The sequence below is a fragment of the Hippoglossus stenolepis genome, chromosome 11 (assembly GCF_022539355.2).
Source record: "Hippoglossus stenolepis isolate QCI-W04-F060 chromosome 11, HSTE1.2, whole genome shotgun sequence".
Taxonomy (NCBI): Eukaryota; Metazoa; Chordata; class Actinopteri; order Pleuronectiformes; family Pleuronectidae; genus Hippoglossus; species Hippoglossus stenolepis.
In genome coordinates this window covers 15,083,401-15,103,723 of record NC_061493.1, presented here as the reverse complement: position 1 = coordinate 15,103,723, position 20,323 = coordinate 15,083,401, and the positions used below count along the sequence as shown (strand labels likewise).

The 20,323-nt window shown below is 43.1% G+C and overlaps 2 protein-coding genes across 3 annotated transcripts in view; both read left to right on the top strand.

The window, feature by feature from the left end:
* Positions 1–12,852, top strand: part of LOC118117247 (solute carrier family 22 member 23) — a 37,061-nt gene extending 24,209 nt beyond the window's left edge. The window contains exons 6-10 of the mRNA XM_035169322.2: positions 2,803–2,905; positions 4,100–4,344; positions 5,692–5,724; positions 7,453–7,576; positions 8,226–12,852. Of these exons, the coding sequence (XP_035025213.1) occupies positions 2,803–2,905; positions 4,100–4,344; positions 5,692–5,724; positions 7,453–7,576; positions 8,226–9,819 (2,099 nt within the window). The 3' untranslated portion in view covers positions 9,820–12,852. The remainder of the gene's footprint in view (positions 1–2,802; positions 2,906–4,099; positions 4,345–5,691; positions 5,725–7,452; positions 7,577–8,225) is intronic.
* A 1,382-nt stretch (positions 12,853–14,234) lies between these two features.
* LOC118117248 (tubulin beta-2A chain) lies at positions 14,235–18,726 on the top strand. Of its 2 annotated transcripts, XM_035169323.1 has the most exons (5): positions 14,235–14,441; positions 14,805–14,913; positions 15,195–15,203; positions 16,125–16,235; positions 17,343–18,726. In XM_035169323.1, the coding sequence occupies exons 1-5, from the start codon at positions 14,385–14,387 to the stop codon at positions 18,410–18,412; spliced, it is 1,356 nt and encodes a 451-aa protein (XP_035025214.1). In that variant the 5' UTR covers positions 14,235–14,384; the 3' UTR covers positions 18,413–18,726. The 2 variants fall into 2 exon arrangements, with proteins under 2 accessions (XP_035025214.1, XP_035025215.1); XM_035169324.1 differs by lacking the exon at positions 15,195–15,203.
* The last annotated feature ends 1,597 nt before the right edge of the window (positions 18,727–20,323 follow it).

Genomic DNA, 20,323 nt, shown 5'->3' with positions numbered 1-20,323 from the left:
TATTAGTATCCCCAGCTGTGCTTTCCCAAAGAAACCAGATTGACAAGGTTATATCCGTTTTCTGTCTTGTTACCATAGTAACGTGCCACCCCAGAGGCAGCAGTGGGTGGTGAACATTACATTGTAACACTCGAGAATGTTCATTAATTTCATTATAGCCCGGGTGGGTGGACAAGAGCTGAAAAAAATGGTGTGCAGATGGACGCAGGTCAGGCACTTTGACCCGGGGTTAACCGCTAGTGTCTGAGCTCAGACGACCCGCCACAGGCAAAGAGCAGAGGGGCCCGTGTCGTGTCAAACGTTATAGCACATTGTGTGTTATTACAGACTGTGCTGTTTGGTGTGGTATATTATTATCCTTTACCGTAATTATCAAAATAAAAAAAGTCCTGGGTCCCTGCGTGTCTGAGATCAGTGTAGAACTGAAGTGGGAGGAAAAAGTGAGGGGAGGTGATATGACATCGTGAGGATGCACGGTGGCTTCGTGCAAACCGTCAAATGAAAGGCTGTTCGAAAGGTAAACAGACAGTTAATTACCCAAGTGCCAATATTCCTGTAGGCTTAGGGCGTATGGCTACACACTGTCCCTTTTTTTTTCTTTCTCAGGTAACCCTGCTCAGCCGCCGGCCACACAGCGAAATAATCATTTAAATCCAGCTGCTGCTTTCTTTATTATATCAATATTTAGTGAATAGTTTTCATTAACACGTTTCAATTAGCTGTTAGTCTCTCTCTCTCTCTCTCTCTCTCTCTCTCTCTCTCTCTCTCTCTCTCTCTCTCTCTCTCTCTCTCTCTCTCTCTCTCTCTCTCTCTCTCTCTCTCTCTCTCTCTCTCTCTCTCTCTCTCTCTGTGTCTGTGTGCGCATGCGCTCAGCTGGGAGCTTGTGTCGTCTTCAGTGTTTGACAATTATTAGATAAATGATTGATTGACAAAACACATAAATAACTTAGTTGATTGCACAGGCAAGGAACATCCTCATTAGACTCAGGGAAACACGTGGTGGCAGCAACTTGTCGATTGTGTACGAAGCATTAAGACGTTCCACTGAAAGCGCCGCACACACGTCTATGAGCTTGATGAATCATTCGTTTAGTGAATTATCTTTACTGCACTTCTTTGCAGCAGAGCCATCTTTAAGACGCTCGCATCATAAAGCAACGCTGTCACAGTTACATACGAGGGAAACGTGCCTCAGCCTCACACTGTACAAATAGTGGCCACAATATCTTAAAGCTTTTGCATTTTTGCCATAGACTTATTGTGTAAATTGATCAGATGCATCAAATCATTTTTTTAAATAAATCATGATGTCATTAAACTTGCAGCACCATCATACGTTTTATCCATAGTTAACATTTTTGTTGTTATAGTTATTCTGTCATGAGTAATTTTGTGTGTAAGAAAGTGAATATTAAATATTAATCCATTGATGTGGAGTTAATCAATATAGAAGAAAATGGAGAGGAAAGATTGGAAAGGAAATTTAAGAAATCAACTCTGACAGTCGTCTTAATACATAAATACATCAATAACCACCAATATGGCTATTCTTGTCACAGTGACTGTTAATCAATAAATAAAAATAAAAATAAGGTGCATGGATTCTTAATTACAGAAGCTCTGATCAGACAAGAATAGGTTTTAAGTATCTAGAACCTTTTAGTACCCAGACACTGTGCTGAAGCAGCATTGAGAAAAGTACATCTCCATAGACATTAATATACTCTCTGGCTGTCCCCAACCCTTACAGCAAACATTAAATACGTCGGGCCCTGAATGTACTCAGTGCTGTTACAGAGGAGGAGATGTGAAACGTTTTCAAGTATTGAGACATGAACAAACGCGTGTAACTGCTGATTACATCGTTTTGGGGAGGGAGAGAACCGATTTTCATAAATCTAGACGGTAGTCTTAGTCAGCGGCTTTCAGTGGAAACCCTGAGTAAGGAAGTCAGAGATGACCTTGAGGCATTGTTGTGAAATGCAGTCACATGACAGGGTCAACATCCATGTACGGTATTGCAAAGCAGAGGTGTGTTGCTGTGGCAACCCCGCACACTGAAACCAAAACATCCACGGTGTGCAACGCCACATTTCACCTGCAGCTCAGGGGTGGAGCCCTGTCAGGAAATGTTCCAGTTCCTCTGTAAACATCGTCATACCTGTCTCACCACACGACATTGTGTGGGTTGAAACTTTCTCATGTGGAATTCTCTGTGGTTGCGACATTATCAGGGGCATTGTATTTTAATTATCAACAGCACATTTACTGCATATAGACTGTGTGTGTGTGTGTATACACACACACACACACACACACACAACACAATTGAATCAATACATTTTATTTTCATTTACAGTTATATATAATAAAGTTCATGGTTAAACAATAAAATATAAAGCCCTTAAATACATTTCTTTATATATATACATCAGCAAATATATTATTATTCAGAAAGTTTAAAGAGAAATTTGAGACCTTGGTAACACATATATACAAATGAATTGAATGTTTTTTTATATTTTCTGAATGCACTGTTTATATAATAAATATATTATGGGGTTTAAATAAATTAGTAAAGGGTCTAAAGATGATTAGATGTGGTGATGCTGCAGGAACAATATAGACCAAAAAACACTAATAATAAAGTGACTAATCGTCCAGAAGGCAGAACATATGGCCGACACCTCGCCAGACTATTGCACTTTAAACTCTTAAAATGCTGGCAAACATTTATACTGACATCTGCCTCAAAAGTCTCTGAGATTTATCTGTTTGCTTTTTTTTGGTTTTGTTTTTCAGAACTGCAGAGAGCTCTTCAAAAGAAGCCCAAAAAGACGTGCATTGTGAAGATGGTCGGAACAAGAAACCTGTGGAAGAACATCGTTGTGCTCTGCGTCAACTCGTAAGTTTGAGCACTTAGAAAACTGTTCGGACCTTTCACGTGTCAAGGTGACAACGTGTGAGCGAGAAAAGCAGTAACTGCGCGTGCGTGCGTGTGTGTGTGTGTAGGGCGAGGCGATGCCAGTCAGCCGCGCCATTCTGCACAGTAAAGATGCCACTATTAACCTGGAGGCTCGATACAGCATTGATCAGTGGCCCTCGATGCTTTTGCCCTTCCACATTTGTGCTGCTCCCTCATTTCATCTCCAGTGGGATCTCTCTCTCTCCCTCTCTCTCTTTTTTCCTCTCCTCTCCTCTTCTGTTCTCTCCGTCCGAGACCTCCCCTCCTCTCTCTCTCTCTCCCCTCCTCCTCCTCTCTATAGCCCGGCAGTCCCAGCTTTCGCTCTGCCTTTGTGCACCGTGTCCCTGACTCCCGAATCAGCATAAATTTTACATGAGCTGTGTCCTTATGAAGCATTAGACGAGCAGGAGAAAAGGGCCTGAGTGTTTGCCTGTGTTTTTATGTGTACACTCGTGGGGTGTATGCTTTGTGTGTCAGTAAGCCAGTGTTTACATATGTGCGGTTTTTATGAGATGGGCTATTTCAAGATGGGAGTAAACATCATTTTACCTCCTTCTATTCTCTCTGTATATATCATTTTACTCTATTTTTCACTGTTCACCCTTTTTCACTACTTTCGCACACAGATGATGGATGATGTGGCTCAGTTTCCTCCCACTATCCAGAAATTAAGCTAAAATATCCCGGGTAGGAACCAGAGTCTGTGCTGTAGCGATCAGGGGATGGATCCTGATCTGATAGAGTGAATCTCAGCTGTCAATCGTGACGTTTCACCCTTTTTTTATAGCATCAGATTGCTACGTAAATCCAGGCGTGAATGAAAAAAATCAATGTGATAAGAACGACCTTAGTTGACCGAAACTATCTCTGAGAAAAAAAGAGAAACATTTACTCAGGCTTTTTAGTTTGGTCCATGTCCCATCCGATAACATAGAGGAGGTGGTTTTTTTATGATCTATACTGTGCCAACCACCAGGTGGCGATCAAGACACTTTGTCCTCACTTTTGGGGAGCTGTCATGTTGTCCATCTTTATATACATCTTCTGTCCTGTATCTGCTATTTCAGCTGCTGCACTCGCTGATATTTCTATGTGTTGTTCTACTTTTCCCTCCGTGCGTTGCTCTCCATGCAGGCTCACAGGCTACGGGATCCACCACTGCTTCGCTCGCAGCATGAGGGAACATGAAGATCAGGAGACCAGCAGGACCACCATGTTCCATAACTTCTATGCAGACTATTACACCATGGCGGGCATCGCGGTGGCGTCCTGCATGGCGCTGTGCCCGGCCGTGGGTCTGATGGGCCGGCGGGGGGGCCTTCTCATGTTCATGATCATCACTGCCCTGGCTTCCCTGCTGCAGCTGGGCCTGCTCAACTGTGAGTATATTATGAGTAACACATAATTCCACTTACATGAGGCAATCCGTAATAATAAATAATGTGACTTTGACAATCATACTCTCAATACTTTCACTATAGGGCACAAAATTGCTCAAAGAAATAGGCTTATATGCTTTCTTGCGGAAAGTTATATGAGAAGATCAATAGCACTTTCATGTCCGTATGCTAAATATAAAGCTAGTGCCAGTAGGCGACTTGCTTAGCGTAAAAACAAGAAGCAGAAGGGAAACCGGCCACAATTTGCTGCTTTGACATTACTGTTTACAGATAAGAGAAGTAAGATATAACATGTAAATTAAGCTGTTTTCAGACATGAACTCTGGAGAATGTCCGCCCAATTGCATCCGGACATTTTCCAGACTTTCCTTTTCACATACGAAAATCACAGCAGGAGATGGTCCGGGTCAGACGCACTTACAATAACAGGAAAATCTCTGGAGCACTCAGATGAGGTGTGGCATCGCACAGGAGGCAAAGAAGGGCGTATAAATTCTGCTGCAGAATTCACAGCACATCAACACTCGGCCCGTCGGCCCTCATCCGCAAACGCTCTTGAATCTCGCCCTCTCTCAAATTTGACGTCAGTTGAGCATCCGTCGTGTGTCAGAAACATCGTCAACACACTCGCTCAGTCCAGAATAACAATAACATTCTCACATGGGGCTCAATTCTCTGTCTTACCATGGGGCTGGCAGGAAAAACTCTGTCTGTCGCCACTGACTCAGACCTTTGCGTTGTCACAGACAGCCCCTCTGGATAATTTCAGTTCAGTGCATGTCTGAAAGCAGCTTTAGTAAACATTCAGGGGTGGTTTTAAAAAGTATGTTGAGACAAACTATACAGCATTGGTTTATTTATGGGATTTTCCAGGGTCATCCATTCATCAAAAATTGACTGAATACAAAAATATGTAAATGTCCCAGTTTTATTGCAGCTGCAGTTGCATTTCAAACCCTGTGTTTCCTGCTGTAAAAGCCTCCGTTGGTTGTTGTGGGCTGTAGTTGTTTGTAATGGAGTCGTCAAACACGATTGCAAATGGTCCTTCTAGTCAATGTGTAGCAAAACGTGCTCCAGACGATCACCACGGTCCACAAGTGGGTTTATTCAGTTACAAATGAGCGAGACTTAATGTTTAACCCGAGTCAACACATCAAGGTTATGCCCGTGTTTCATCATTCCAGGCGAAGTTGTTGTTTTTGCGCAACATGTACACGTTTTTAGTTTTTATTATCTCACTGTGGATTAAATGTATTATCTGAGTGCACGTGATGATATTGTTTTATGTTCCTCACTAATACACATGTGTTGATCTCACTCTTCCAGTGGTGGGGAAGTACAGCGGCCACCTGAACATCGGTAGGACCTTTTTATTTCTGCCCTCTTGTCTTGTATGTGCCGATCCAATCTGTGCACAAACTGATTAGTAATTGATTAGTCTTGCTTTGATAACTTTTTTCTCCCCGCTATCATATCTATCAGCGGGCACAGTCTCTCAGTGTGAAGTGTGAATTGAATCATCTGACACAGTGACTCTTATCGCATCACTTTTGATGCGCTATCTTGATGAGATTTTAGAAAACGTGCTGCATGTGGACACGCTGCAGTATTTCATTATGAGCCCTGCAGACCCGTAACGTCATGGATGGAATCATGACTTGCTTTTAACCTATTTATTTATCTCCCTGTGTGTTGAGGAGGGTGAGCGACTTTTGTCACTGATCCTCTCTGTGCCATCTTCAACATGTCTTATTCATAAAAACATTTAAATGGGTTTGTATTCAGACCTTCTTTGAACTAAATGGGCTGTTTAATGCCTGTTCCTCAGCAACTGGGAAATCATAGTGTTTTATTTGACCAAAGTTCATTTGCCCTTCATCTCCAGGTTTTTTACTGACTGTTATGATATGTTCTGAAATTTAGATTCTGAAACTCGAGATGTAATAGACACACGATTGGGCAATAGAACAATATAAATAATTATTGCTATATAATTTTCATCAATAGCAATATAACAGTGGTTTAATAAATATTGATATGTTTCTTATGCATTGTATAAATACAGCCAGGTGGTATAACTCATAATTGATTTTGTATTTTATGTTTGTCATTCTTTGCCCATAAAGAAGAGTTTAAAACCACAAACTTCACTCAGGAGCAAAAATATGTCTTTAAACTCAACAGAAATAATAATGTGAGATTTATCTTTATAAGTAATGATGCTGACTAGTATAAAAATGTCATCTTGATGTATTTTCGGGCCATATAGCACATGTTGTAGTACATTTTGCAGAAGCAGATTAATTTTTACTGTGTGTGTGTGTGTGTGTGTTGTTCGATGGATGCAAAGACGTACCATCAGTTTGATTTTCAAATTTGAAATGTAATGACACAATCTGAATACACAATGTGGTTTAAATGCCCATTTTCAGAAAGTATTTCTCTGTTATTTCTCAAAACCTTGATTTCAAGTCTCTAATAAAACAAAAGCTCAAAATGATGAAATGAAAACTAAGAAGGACATTTAATTCAGCCCAATTAAAAACTTTCCAACCTGTTTCCTGTCAGTCGTCTAAGAAAGAAAAGTTCGGGCTGAGTCTCCGGAAACTTCGGACACTTCCTGAATTTGCGATCCCCACTTGAAAAGCCCGTGAAGGAAAAGCATAAAGATAAATGACTCTTTTGGTGATATAGAATCAGTGGTGTTTAAATGTTTACGATTATCGAGTAGAGATTAGATTTCACAACTTTAAATTAAGTTGCTTTTAACATTTCAAATCATTTCAGTTTCTTTGCTTTCATAAAACCTTAATCTTTACCGTGCAAAATCATTAGTGGAGGCTTTTCTCTGCTGTAACATTATCCTTTTCACAAAACCATATTTAAGTTTATATATCATACAATGTACCTCAAAAGTTAAACTATGCTGAACTTCTTAAAAAAAACTGTAGAAAAGGAAAAACACTTTCCCCAGCCCTTGTTTATATGAACTATACATGCACTGTTGTCCTTTTCACTTCACTGCTCAGGGCTCTGACTCTAAATTGCTGTGTGTGTGTGTGTGTGTGTCTCCTGCTTTGTCTGCAGACAGCTCAGGTTCGCTGAATAAGAACTTCTCCATCGCCTTCTCCATCATCGGCATGTTCTCCTCCCACGCAGTCAGCAACCTGAGCATCTTCTTCTGTGCCGAGATCACCCCCACTGTGATCAGGTAAAACCCACAGAAACACTGTGACGGTAACATGGCCGGGGGAGGACGAGTCAATAATTTGTTTATAAAAGCATGTAACACAAGCTTTATCGTTAGTTGGTTAGTTAGCTCTGATTTGTGTAGTTAATTTAATTATATAATTGCCCTGAGTTACATACAAATCAGGTATTTTAATGGTTGGATTTTCATCACATAACTCAGGTGAATGAGGTACTGGCCCTGTTGTTAATGGCGGATATGAAATCATGGAGCTGCTGGAAACAACAGACCCGTCACAGTTGGGTGTCAAATGTAATCCACATCTTGTGCGAATTAGTCTTCCCCTGTGAGAATATATGACACAGCACTGGACGTTCATTATCTGAGGTTACAAGGGGGGGGCTGTTCTGGTGAAAGTGCGTGTAGGGCGCCACTCTGTGGTGTGTTCGGGGCATGGCTGGAGAGGGAGGACGTGTTGTGCTGCAGCACGCTCTGCTGCTGTTGGATCAAAAAGCAGTGAAACGTCATCAGAACAGCAAAAATTAGAGCTTCCGTTTTATTTACTGTGAATAATTTAGATGGTACCTCTGCCCTTTAATGATGTTTTTAGGTATGTGTGATCGTAAACCTTTAATCCCGCCAGGTAACAGCGTTTTTTGTTTCCTCTCAGGGGCGGTGGTGTGGGCCTGGTCCTCGCCAGCGCTGGCTTCGGCATGCTGACTGCACCCATCATGGAGCTCCACAACCAGAAGGGCTATTTCCTCCACCACATCATCTTCGCCTGCTGCACCCTCATCTGCATCATCTGCATTCTCCTGCTGCCAGAGACCCGCTTCCAGCCCCTCCCCGAGACCCTGGCCGACGGCGAGAGCTACACTCGACAACCTCTCCTCCCCCCGAGGAAGCCTGGAGAACAGCGCCTCTTGCTGGCACAGTCCGAGAGCAGCAGGGACTACACCAGGGTGCACGACACGCCGCTCCACGAGGCAGCTGCCACCGCAGTGTCCACCATGGACTCCACCGCGTCCTCGGCTGTCGATTTGACGGCTCAGTCGGTCGGAGACATGTCGGCCCCCACGTTCATGGAGGTTCACCCAGTCAAGCCTGAGGTCAAAGACCCCAATGGCCACTCGAGGTCCTCTTTATCCACCACCCCCGTCACAGCACTGGGGAAAGACAACATCATACTGGCCAGCAAAGAGCACCTGCTGTCTTCCACTCCTTTACACAAAGCACCGTGCGCCACAGACCCGCTTTTAGTCGACGCTGAAGAACCTCCAGCAATAGTTTCTGCTGTTGAGCTCTCGTCGGATTCTGTCCTCCTCGAGATGAACGACACTGGTCCCTCTCCGACTAAAGAGTCAGCTGCTCCACCGACCCCTTCATCCAACTCTACCCCTCCTCCCGTCCCACAAACTGCGCCCGCCTCCTTAATGATCTGCACCACACCCGTCATCGAGCCCCCACCCAGCTCCATGCTGGAATCCCCAAACCCCCCGATTAATGACATTGACAACATCCCCGTGACACTTGAGCCCACTTTGCCGGAGGACGCTGATGCCACTGTAGCCCCCGCTGCTCGTCCCTGTGACTCCCCTACTCCAGCTCTGCCTGACAGCCTCCCTCCATCCCCGGCTCCCTCCCCGGCTCCCTCCCCCGTTCCTGTGACAGACTGCACCGTTTCCCCTGACCCTCCACCCTCCGTTATCACGCACTCTGACATTCCCATCCAGTTAAATTTAGAAGATGAATCTACATCTCCTCCTCCAACTAGAGACTCCCCCTCACCTTCCCCCGTTATAGACTCCCAACCGCCACAGTCAGACTCTACCTCTCCCTGTATTAAGGATTTATCTCCTCGGCCCCCTACTCCCCCTATAGTCCACATTTCCCCTCCACCCTCTCCACCTCCACCCACCGACTCAGACAATTTGCCCTCAGAGGGAACGTCCACTCCCCCCGTCATAGATACTGTCAAGACCGCCGCACCGTCTGCCGCCATCCTCCCCGTCACAGACATTGTGCCCACTTCCACTCCGGAATCCCCTGCTGTGACTGCCACAGACATTGTGCCAGATTCACCTGCTCCCCTCCTCTTAGATTCACTGACGACTTCCATCACAGATTCAGGCTCCACAGAAGCGACCCCTCCCTCCCTGCTGGACTGCACCGTCTCCTCCCCCATAGACTCTGGTGTCGCCATCCCCGTCAGGGACAGCGCCAGCACAGAAAATAACGCTGTCAACGGCGTGGCGTCGTCCTGATCCAGCTTCGCGGCCAGGAAAACAAAGCTTTATGGTTGCGTCGGGAGGCAGCCCCCTCCCCCCCACCACCCTGACGTCACACGATTACCGGAGGGGAGGGGAGAGCGGCAAGAAGTGTCCTGCTCCAGACTTCGGGCGTTTAACGAAGACTGTCTCCGCCTGGAGTTGAGCAGACATGTCTTACTCAGTTGTTGTATGTTTTCTCAATGACCCCCGACCCCCGACCCCCTCACCCCGTTGCCCACCTTCCAGCAATTAGTCAATAAACGACACCACCAAGAGAGAGAGTGCCAGAGGCTGGTTTGTGACAATGTGACAGGATCTTCTGCTCTTTCTTTCTTTTTGAATGTCACTGGAAATCACCAGCCTATAAACTACTTTGATGTAAAATGAATGGGAAATTACAGTCTGTCGCTTTAAAGAGACTTAACAACTACAATCACTGAGAAGTGTCGTCAGGACAGTTGAGAAATGCAACGATGCTAACAAAAAAATACAAAATAAAAAAAAGCAAAACTAAAAAAAAATCTAATCACTGGTACTTTTGCTCAAATAAAATGTCTGTCTAACGTATTTTTTAAGGAAAAAAATATCGCCTTACCTGTGTGGACAAGAAAATCTGAATGTTACAGTACTTTTTTGCTGTTCTAGAGAAAAACAATCCAAATTGGAGTGATTTTTTTTTTCTAAATACAATGCCAAAATTGCCAAAATGACCAAAATTAAATGTAGACATAGTGCCAAAACAGTAGTATTGCCGCAGTATTTTGAGAAATACAGGTTAGCGGTCCCCTGCCATCGACTGTACGTGGATTAAAGCGAATCAGATGAACCCAAATGTCAGAAAATACGATTAATTCTGATATTAGTTTTAAAAAAAAAACATCATGTGAGGAATTAGAACCGAGAGATAAGATTAAAGCTAAGCTGCATTCGTCAACACGTGGTTCACATTGTATGACGTTAGCTTGGGGGGGAAAAAAATGACCCGTGTTTTGTCGGTCTGAAGAAAACTTATTTTTCCAATTGTTTCAGTCAATGAAATTTATGGTATGCAAATGGTTTTATTTGTAAATGTGATAATTGTAAGTAAATGCATAATTAGTTGCTGAGATTGATTGAGTTTTTTTGTTTTGTTTTTTTTACAATTTCAAGTATTATTTTTGAACTATCTCCCATGGCGTGCTCTTATCGTACAAGGCTGTACTTCTTCATTCTAACAGTATTTGTGGCACCTCGGTGTGGTGGCACCTCAATATCTGCAGTGGGGACGAAGCATGAAAATACTCGTGAACAAACAAACTAAAGCAAACCGTAAAAGAAAAAAACACACAAACACAACAGCTCAGTTTGAAACGAAACCCACGGATGACAAAAATGACCCATGTGATTTGGTGACTTGTCGCTACGTCACTAACCTTCAGCGTGTTTTCCAAATCATGTTCTGGCATTAACATGCGTCCCTGTGTTCATACATTCACATGCAAGTTTACCTGAGCAATGCAATATTTCATACTCTTTGGGGGAAACCAGGTGAAATCCTTATTTACAGATAAAACTTTTCATGATCTTAAATCAACAGACTCCATGTTCGTATGTGGACGGCTTTATATTTTTACTTTACTACACTACGTGTGTAACATGACAGGTGCGGTTACACACTTCATACACTGCAGGTTGTAATAAGATGTGCGATCACGCATAGACCACTGTTTACAACAATCCTCATCATAATAATGATAATAATAATAATACACTGTACTGTAAAACCTTTTAGAGCCAACTCAATGATGTCGTGTCATTTCAAATGTGATCAACCTCTCACAGTGAATCATGTATCCGGAGAGTATGAGTGATTTATTAGGGAGTCATTCAGGAGTCAAGGACGACACTTTAACAGAAGATCTGTTATTGTCAGCTCATTGCACACTTATCAAAACAAAAACAGAACATACAGGAACTTGGCTGAAGTCAGATGTTCCCTTACAAAGGCTACGTATGGGTTTGGTATGTGACTGACTGGGCAAACCTGTCTTTGGTTGTTCTTTAAATCTTTAAATAGATCATCAACTTCCATTCTATGTGTCTAACGTACATGCTACGCCTCAAAGCACAAAAACCCTGCAATCATGTGATGTCAGATTAGGTGGCGCTCGGCATCTTAAAAAGGGAAAAATGGAGCTGGATTTTGAATCAGTTGTTTAAATATGATTTTTTTTTTTTTTTGCGGCACAACCACTTGTAATCTACTTTGTGGGGTTGAACCTGGATTTATTAAGAAACTCTTGCAGCAGAGAGCGGGTCAGAACATTACTTCCAAGTTCTCGTTGTCTGTGAGTGTTGTCCTCTCTGTCTCGGTGTGCGTATTGCAGATAATGAACTGTGTATCTCCCAAACACCCTCGTGCACCACCAAGTGTAAAGACATGACACAGCACAACACAATTATCGGTCCTCTCTGAGGTCGGTTGCTTCCACGTTCACACGGCTCCCCTGCAGCTCTTCCACAGTGTCGATGGGAGTTGTTCCATCAGTCTTAGTAAGCATTTGGTTTGACTTGATGTTTTTTAAAATGAAGGTAAAAATCAGTGAAAGCAATCCAAAGCAGCACCAGCGATAGGGTGGACTGGCAGCAATCACTGGTGGGAAAGTGTGAAAAAACCCGAAAAATAATGTCTTTGTAAATAGTGAATGTGTGGAAACGGCCAGGTTTGATAGCATGAAAGCTCCTGGATCATGGATGGACTGATGAATTGTTTTGAACTTGGTGAATCAAAGTGTCAGAGACATGAAGTCCCCAGTGTACACATTTCAGGTTTTGCTTCTCTCAACCTTGCGACTCCAAATCTCTTGATGGGAGATTTGAATGAATGTAAAAAAATTAAACACACACAAAAAAAAAAAACATGGATTGTACCATTTATAATTTCCAATTGTTTGGTTTCATTTTGTGTTTTGTTTTAACAGACATGATGCACTTGTATATAAGCCATACCGGTTGTTAAAATAAACCACTATTTATTGATCAACTGAACATCAGGGTCTGTCTTCTTTTTTTCATGGATTTATTCAATGTAAATCCCAAGGAAAATAACTTCCACGTTTGGTTGTAGGCATGTTTCAAATTAATAAAAAGATCTCCCTGAAAGTTGAGGCTTATCTGTGTTCATTTGTGCTCATGTTATAAATTACAAATCTATAGGTAGTATCCATCATGTTAGCAGTGAGCCTGTACTTGGATAATGTTGGCATGCTAATATTATTTGGGTATTGGGTATAAACTACTGTTTATAGGTTCACAAACTTACTTTAGCATATTAGCATGCTTTTCAAGTTGTAAATCTAGACTCATCCTCTCAGGATCTGCACAGACTGTTTAGTCAATCCATCACACACTTATTGAGTGATTTGCTGGCTCTAAGGGTGTCAGTTTGAAATTGTCTGTGGAACAAACCAATAACTCTTCCAGGTGGCTCCTAAATCTCGAGGACCTGTCCGATAGAGGGCCCATGTCACAAAATAGTTCAAAATAATTTGAGGTTTCTTATTTAGGCACAGGTCCAATTTATGTTAGAGTTTATTTAAGTATATGTGCTGCAATGTCACAAATCCCCAAGGGGGCTTAAAGGGATAGTTCACCCAAAAATAAAAAATCCCTCATTATGCACTCACCACTATGCCGATGGAGGGCTGGTGAAGTGACTGAGTCCACAAAACACTTGCAGGCAAATCCAATACAATTGAGGTAAATTCGACTCGAAATGGCATAATTAACACCGTGTTTTTAACACTGTTGTTGTTTGAAGACGTGACGAACAGTAACTTCAATTGTATTGGATTTGGCTGCCACGTGGTTTACCCCTGAAACTCCACAAGTGTTTTGTTGACTCAAACACTTCACCCACCCCTCCATCGGTCTAGTGCTGAGTAGACCGGTGGTGGGTGGCTGAACTATCCCTTTAACAATCCGCAAACAACCCCCTCTTTCCTCAGACCATCAAATCAGAAAACCTTCCCTAAAAAAGCTTGACTCAAACTCACAGGTGGATTAACCTGGGCCTGTAGATCATTAGTTTTTGTTTGTATTTACATCTGCATGATAAGATGTGAAAAACATGGAAATTATAGTTTGGATTAAAGCACCTCCTTTTCAATAGGTACTCAACACGTTATCGCCTCAGCCATGACTTCATCAGCACACGTGCAGCCTTCAGTGTTGCCCTGACAAACTTTTGCATTTCCTTCCATTCGAGAACAGACCAGAAGGGACAAACTCCTCCTGCATGGAACAGACAGGGGGCTGATGTCAGGAGGATGATGCAGCACCACCATCCTCTCCTCCACTGCATCAAACCTGCTGCGTTCCCATTGGCTGCCGGGGATACAGGAGGGGGGGGATGCTGCGCCGGGCGTGTGACGTCATCTGACCAGCAGCACGTTCACGTACATGATCGGATCAACACCCGCCTCTGAGACAGAGGAGAGGTGAAGAGCTGGCTTTAGAGAACCACAGCAGAGAAGGAGACGGAGAGGCTGAAGGACAAGGACCCGCATCCGCAGCTCACCATGAGGGAGATCGTTCACATCCAGGCCGGCCAGTGCGGAAACCAGATCGGGGCGAAGGTACAAATATCATCGATGAACTTAATTCTAAAGGGAATAATTAAGTAATTTAAATGCGCAACGTCACACTTTTTATTTCCCAGGGTTTGTTTTCCACCATGAATAATGTATGGACTCGAGTCGTTTGAATCTCCTGGATGAATCTATATATGTAAAAAAAAAGTTTCACACAGCTCCATAAATGTTTATCTGTGTGAGATGTGTGGATCAGTGGGGCCGAGCTTTGCTGGCAGCTGCTGCGTGACGTCGTTTTGTCGCCAAGCAAATGCGCAATAACGCCAAAAAAAAAAAAAAAAGGCCCACCTGACGCATTTGATCCATGATTTTCTGTTTTTCGATGTTATCCTGTTTGTCTCCTGTTAGTTCTGGGAGGTGATAAGCGATGAGCATGGCATCGACCCCACCGGCTCCTACCAAGGTGACAGTGAGCTGCAGCTGGAGAGGATAAATGTCTACTACAACGAGGCATCAGGTAGAAAAAAAAAATCACATTTTAAAAAGTTAGTTAGAAATAAATCCGAGGTTTGGATTTAAAATATTTTACCACCTCACAAAGCTTTGTTAGCATAACTCATCATCCCTGCACGACCTTCCATCATTACATCAGCTGCACAGGGGAAAGTAGGTCCCACCATGACTGCAGGGAAGAATTAGGACAGTGAACCTGCTAAAATCTCTCTCTCTCTCTCTCTCCCTCTCTCTGTCTCCCTGTGTCTCTCGCCCTCCCTCTCCCTCTTGTCTCACTCTCCATAGGGAGTACAGGTATCTGCAGTCTCTGAGCTCACCACACCACTGTCACACCCGGCTATCTGATTTTATTGCTGTGCCATGTTGAAGGTCGCTCCAGATGCATTGTGTGTTGTGTGCAGCCGCTGCACATTAAAACAGTCACAGGGAGCCTGGTGAACGAGGATATGTGGCCATAAAGCTGTAGCTCCGACAAGTCAGTGCAGATCTCTTTGTACCCAGGATTAGGATCAAACATGCATCATCTGCTTTGGCTTAAATAAAACTCCTGCACAGAAAGCAGCTGCATATCCAATACAAACAGCCTATTTCCTGCAGCAGCAGGCATTATTGATCCTTTGTTTCCATGTTGCATGATGACATCAGTGTCACCTACTGGGTTACAACTGAGCACCCCACCCTTATCAATTTCTCCTTAAAATCAAAGAAGAAACATCTGCATGTTTTTACTACAGGCAAGCAACGTTACGGCGTAAGAGAGGATGATGATAAAAGGAGAATAAAAAAGGCAGAGGCAGCTATAGGGGACGATGGAATCTTGTTTGGACTCTGCAGAGCTCAGCACTTTGAAAGCCTTGCTGCTCCAGAATAAGCGGTGCAGCATGCTGCAGCAGTTTGGGTCACAGACGGAGAGGGTGGAGCACAGTGAAGTGCAAGAAACTAACAATAGACGGCACTGTGCAGTTTTTAATTATCAAGCTTGATAGACAGGCTGGTATATACCTAAGAGATTCCACCAGTGCATCATTTTAGACTAGTATTCTAGATATGGAGAAAAGAATATTTTGAAGTGCAGTCAAGTTTTTATGAATTCCTTACGAATGCTCATCATCATGCACAATGAGACTGTTGGTATCTTACTCCACCCTTCCATCCATTACTTCTCCCTATCCCTCTATCCCTCTATCCCTCTATTCCATCTTTTGCCATCCAAAGGCAGCAAATATGTCCCCCGTGCCATTCTGGTGGACCTGGAGCCAGGGACCATGGACTCGGTTCGTTCCGGCCCATTCGGACAGCTGTTCAGGCCTGACAACTTTGTCTTTGGTGAGTGGACGATAACTCATAATGTCACCACTCATCCTGAACCCATTTCACATCCAGGGACGTGCATGTGTGTATATGTCAGCAACTGCTGTCATTTCCAATAGAGTTTAACCAGAGAGCGGGGCAGAGCGCTGCTTATCCTCAGCACAAAGCTTGTGCAGCTCCTCAGCAATGTGCCAGTGGTGCGATGCATTGTCCGTGTGCAGCTGTGTCAGACTGAGACAGCTCTCGTGGTGACTCAGCAAAAAAAAAAAAAAGATCTACTTGGAGAAACTGCTGCAATGCTGATCACAAATGAGGAGGCAAAAAAACTCCTCAGCAGGAAACACAAAGAGCAGAGCTAGTTTGAACCTGTCTGATAATATACAAGCAATTAAAGATATGATATGTGAGGATTCTTCATTAATATGTCTATTTTTCTTGACTTGTGTATTTGCATTATCCAAAATGTTTCCAGCAATGTTCAAACCCAGAGAAATAATCAACTTTATTCAAGGTTTAATTTTGGTGGTCTATTAATTACATCATATCTGCTTTACCAGTGGCTTTGTCTTTCTTTGCTAGAACTTCACACACAGTTCGCCAGTCAGCTGTTTTTTCCTCCCACTGTTTGTATTGGACACTCGTAAATGGTGCACATTTATTCATTGCCATGTGCTGGGTAACGTGAATAAAACTTTAATATATTACCTCATTCATGAACATGATTTTCACCTGAGTTTTGTCAGGTAAATTATCTTCTCCCTTTTGATGAAGACAACAACTCCCATGATCCCACGCTGTTTCATAGCATCATCAGACTAGGTCTTTTGTTATTGTTTTGATTGAGAGAACCCTGACCCAAAATTACTTATTGTACATTAAGAAATGCCATTTACTACGTGTTCATATCTATGTCTGTACCAAAATTCATGGTAATGGATATAATGTTAAGGTCAAGGTGGTTCTAGATCACCATAGGATCCATCCTCTGGGGACCATGTATATGTATTTCCATCAATAAACTAAATAGTAACAACTTATTAACCCTTTGTAAAGTATGCTAACCCTAACCCTTGTGCTATTTCTTTGTCCAACATGATTGTCTTTAAACGTCCTAACACACAGGTCAAAGTGGAGCAGGAAATAACTGGGCCAAGGGTCACTACACCGAGGGAGCTGAGCTGGTCGACTCAGTCCTGGACGTGGTGAGGAAGGAGTCGGAGAACTGCGACTGCCTGCAGGGCTTCCAGCTCACCCACTCTCTGGGTGGGGGTACAGGCTCGGGGATGGGCACGCTGCTCATCAGCAAGATCCGCGAGGAGTACCCCGACCGCATCATGAACACCTTCAGCGTCATGCCGTCCCCGAAGGTGTCCGACACCGTGGTGGAGCCCTACAACGCCACTCTCTCTGTCCACCAGCTCGTGGAGAACACGGATGAGACCTTCAGCATTGACAATGAGGCCCTGTACGATATTTGCTTCCGCACCCTGAAGCTGACAACACCTACCTACGGAGACCTCAACCATCTAGTGTCAGCCACCATGAGCGGCGTGACCACCTGCCTCCGCTTCCCCGGCCAACTTAACGCTGACCTCCGTAAGTTGGCTGTAAACATGGTACCCTTCCCTCGCTTGCACTTCTTCATGCCGGGCTTTGCGCCTCTCACAAGCCGGGGCAGTCAGCAGTATCGCGCCCTCTCTGTGCCGGAGCTCACGCAGCAGATGTTCGACGCCAAGAACATGATGGCGGCCTGTGACCCTCGTCATGGACGCTACCTTACAGTGGCGGCCATCTTCCGCGGGCGCATGTCGATGAAGGAAGTGGACGAGCAAATGCTGAGCGTGCAAAACAAGAACAGCAGCTACTTTGTCGAGTGGATTCCGAACAACGTCAAGACCGCCGTCTGTGACATCCCACCCCGGGGTCTCAAGATGTCCGCCACCTTCATTGGTAACAGCACGGCCATTCAGGAGCTGTTCAGGAGGATCTCTGAGCAGTTCACGGCCATGTTCCGCCGCAAGGCCTTCCTCCACTGGTACACTGGAGAGGGAATGGATGAGATGGAGTTCACCGAGGCCGAAAGCAACATGAATGACCTGGTGTCGGAGTATCAGCAGTACCAGGACGCCACTGTAGACGAGACGGGCGAATATGAAGAAGATGAAATAGAGGATGAAGAGGAAGTCCACTGATTATCCAAAACACTGACCTGACGTTCTGACTGAACCACTCCCTTCAAATAGTAGCTGTTGTTGGACAGAGCAGTGACATCATACGAAGCTCGCTATAGAGCGGTCGATGTTCAGAACATGATGAAATTTAGCTGAAAACTATGCTGCATATAGATTATGGCTTTTACTGATGTTTAAACAAATGCAACTATATAGTTTGTGGTTTTCATGCTTTGCCAGAGTCAAAAAAAGAAGTACAGTCTTGTCCTCAATACAGTTTTGTAACATTTACTTCATCTTGCGTTCACTGTCTCCAATAAAACATCCTGTCAATACGTCATGTCATGTTTTTATTTCATATGTAAAAACAAACCGTTACCTTGTCACGACATAGATCCTAAACTAATTACATGGATGGATCTAATTATCAAAGTATTGACTGTGGGTTTAAAGTCTATAAAATACTTTATATCTTATAAACATGAGAACTTTATAGTTTATTATGAGTAAATCCCACAAAAACTGTCCTGGTGCTGTGAATACAAAAATCCTATGCCTGTAAGATTTAAGAAACTGTTTTCAACAATTGTAATCAATAAAGGTTAAGTTGTCATCTAGTCAGCAGGATTACACAAAAACCACAGGACGGATTACCATGAAACTTGGTGGAAGGATATGGTACAAATCAGGAAAAATCCAATTCATATTACGGTTTCTGGAATTTTTCTTTTCACTTTCTTAAACGTTAGGATTTTTTCTTAATTTTTCATTGATTTGAATAATGAATGTGTCTCGATGAAAAAAAGAATCAGGCATGTTCAGGGAACTGATGACACATAAGTGTGTGCAATTTGGTGCAGATCCCAATAATTTTTTGGGGGATCTAGTGAATTTAAATGTGGTTTAAAAAAGGGACTGTTTGGAGTTATATTCAAATTAGTGAACTTTAAAGAAAGTTTTTAAAGATTGACGCATTCAGTAGGAAGAAATGATATTGGATCTGAGAGCAACACACTGGATAGAAATTCAAAAAGTAGCAACTGAACAACACATGATTGTTGTCTTCCTTTTAATCAAAGATGTGTAGTATGTACACACCTATGTTTTATAATGACGTATACACATTTGTTTTTTTCTACAGACAAAAATGCCTTTTATTTTTGTCCCTTTAAGACGCTGAAATCCAACCTCTACAATGTGGGGCAATATCTGAAGTTATGCAACCCGTATAATCGGATGATTTAGAATAATCTTTCTGGGTTTGAGTTTCATAAAAATGGCGAATTCCATTGTGATCTACAGCTTTATTTTTGCAGATAGGCATCAGCCTGAGACACATCCAGGCAACCAGGGAGGAGTCCAGCAGCAGTACAAATAAATAAATCTGTAAAATCTGTAGAGAAAGCAGCAGGAGACCAAACAGCTATGAATCACTGAGTCTTTATATGCTAAATGATGACAGTGACAGGATGAAACTTGCGGATACGGCGCTGGGGCCTCACACATGAATTCACACACACTGCCATTCACACAGTCTGTTGCTCTAATCCCCGAGGTTTGTATCTTTGAAATATGTTGAGCGCCTTGCCACACCCCTGTCAAAGCTGTCAAGGCAAACACTTAATGGTAATGAAAACCATCTGCTTTTACATGACTGAAGGCAAAAAATTATAAATGGAAGAAAACAGACTTTTCAAGGTGTGTTCCCCTAGGAAACACAAGATAAGTAGAAGTAACAGAAAAATGGAGAAAATAATTTGTTGCAAGGTAAAACAGGATGTTATGAGTCCAAACTGTCATATGACACAGATTAACCCACCTCGCTCTTATGTGTCAGGACTGAACAGAGACTAGTTTATATAGTTGCTAAATTGAAGGAAATAAAAAGACACATACTGCCAGAACTGGAGTTTCAAAATCTAACTAAATCAG

Bases quoted from the DNA above. Each gene is read 5' to 3' on its own strand.
- LOC118117248 (XM_035169323.1), top strand. From the start codon at position 14,385: ATGAGGGAGATCGTTCACATCCAGGCCGGCCAGTGCGGAAACCAGATC. The intron at 14,442-14,804 runs GTACAAATATCA...GTCTCCTGTTAG, and splicing joins GAAACCAGATCGGGGCGAAG to TTCTGGGAGGTGATAAGCGA. The intron at 16,236-17,342 runs GTGAGTGGACGA...CCTAACACACAG, and splicing joins GCCTGACAACTTTGTCTTTG to GTCAAAGTGGAGCAGGAAAT.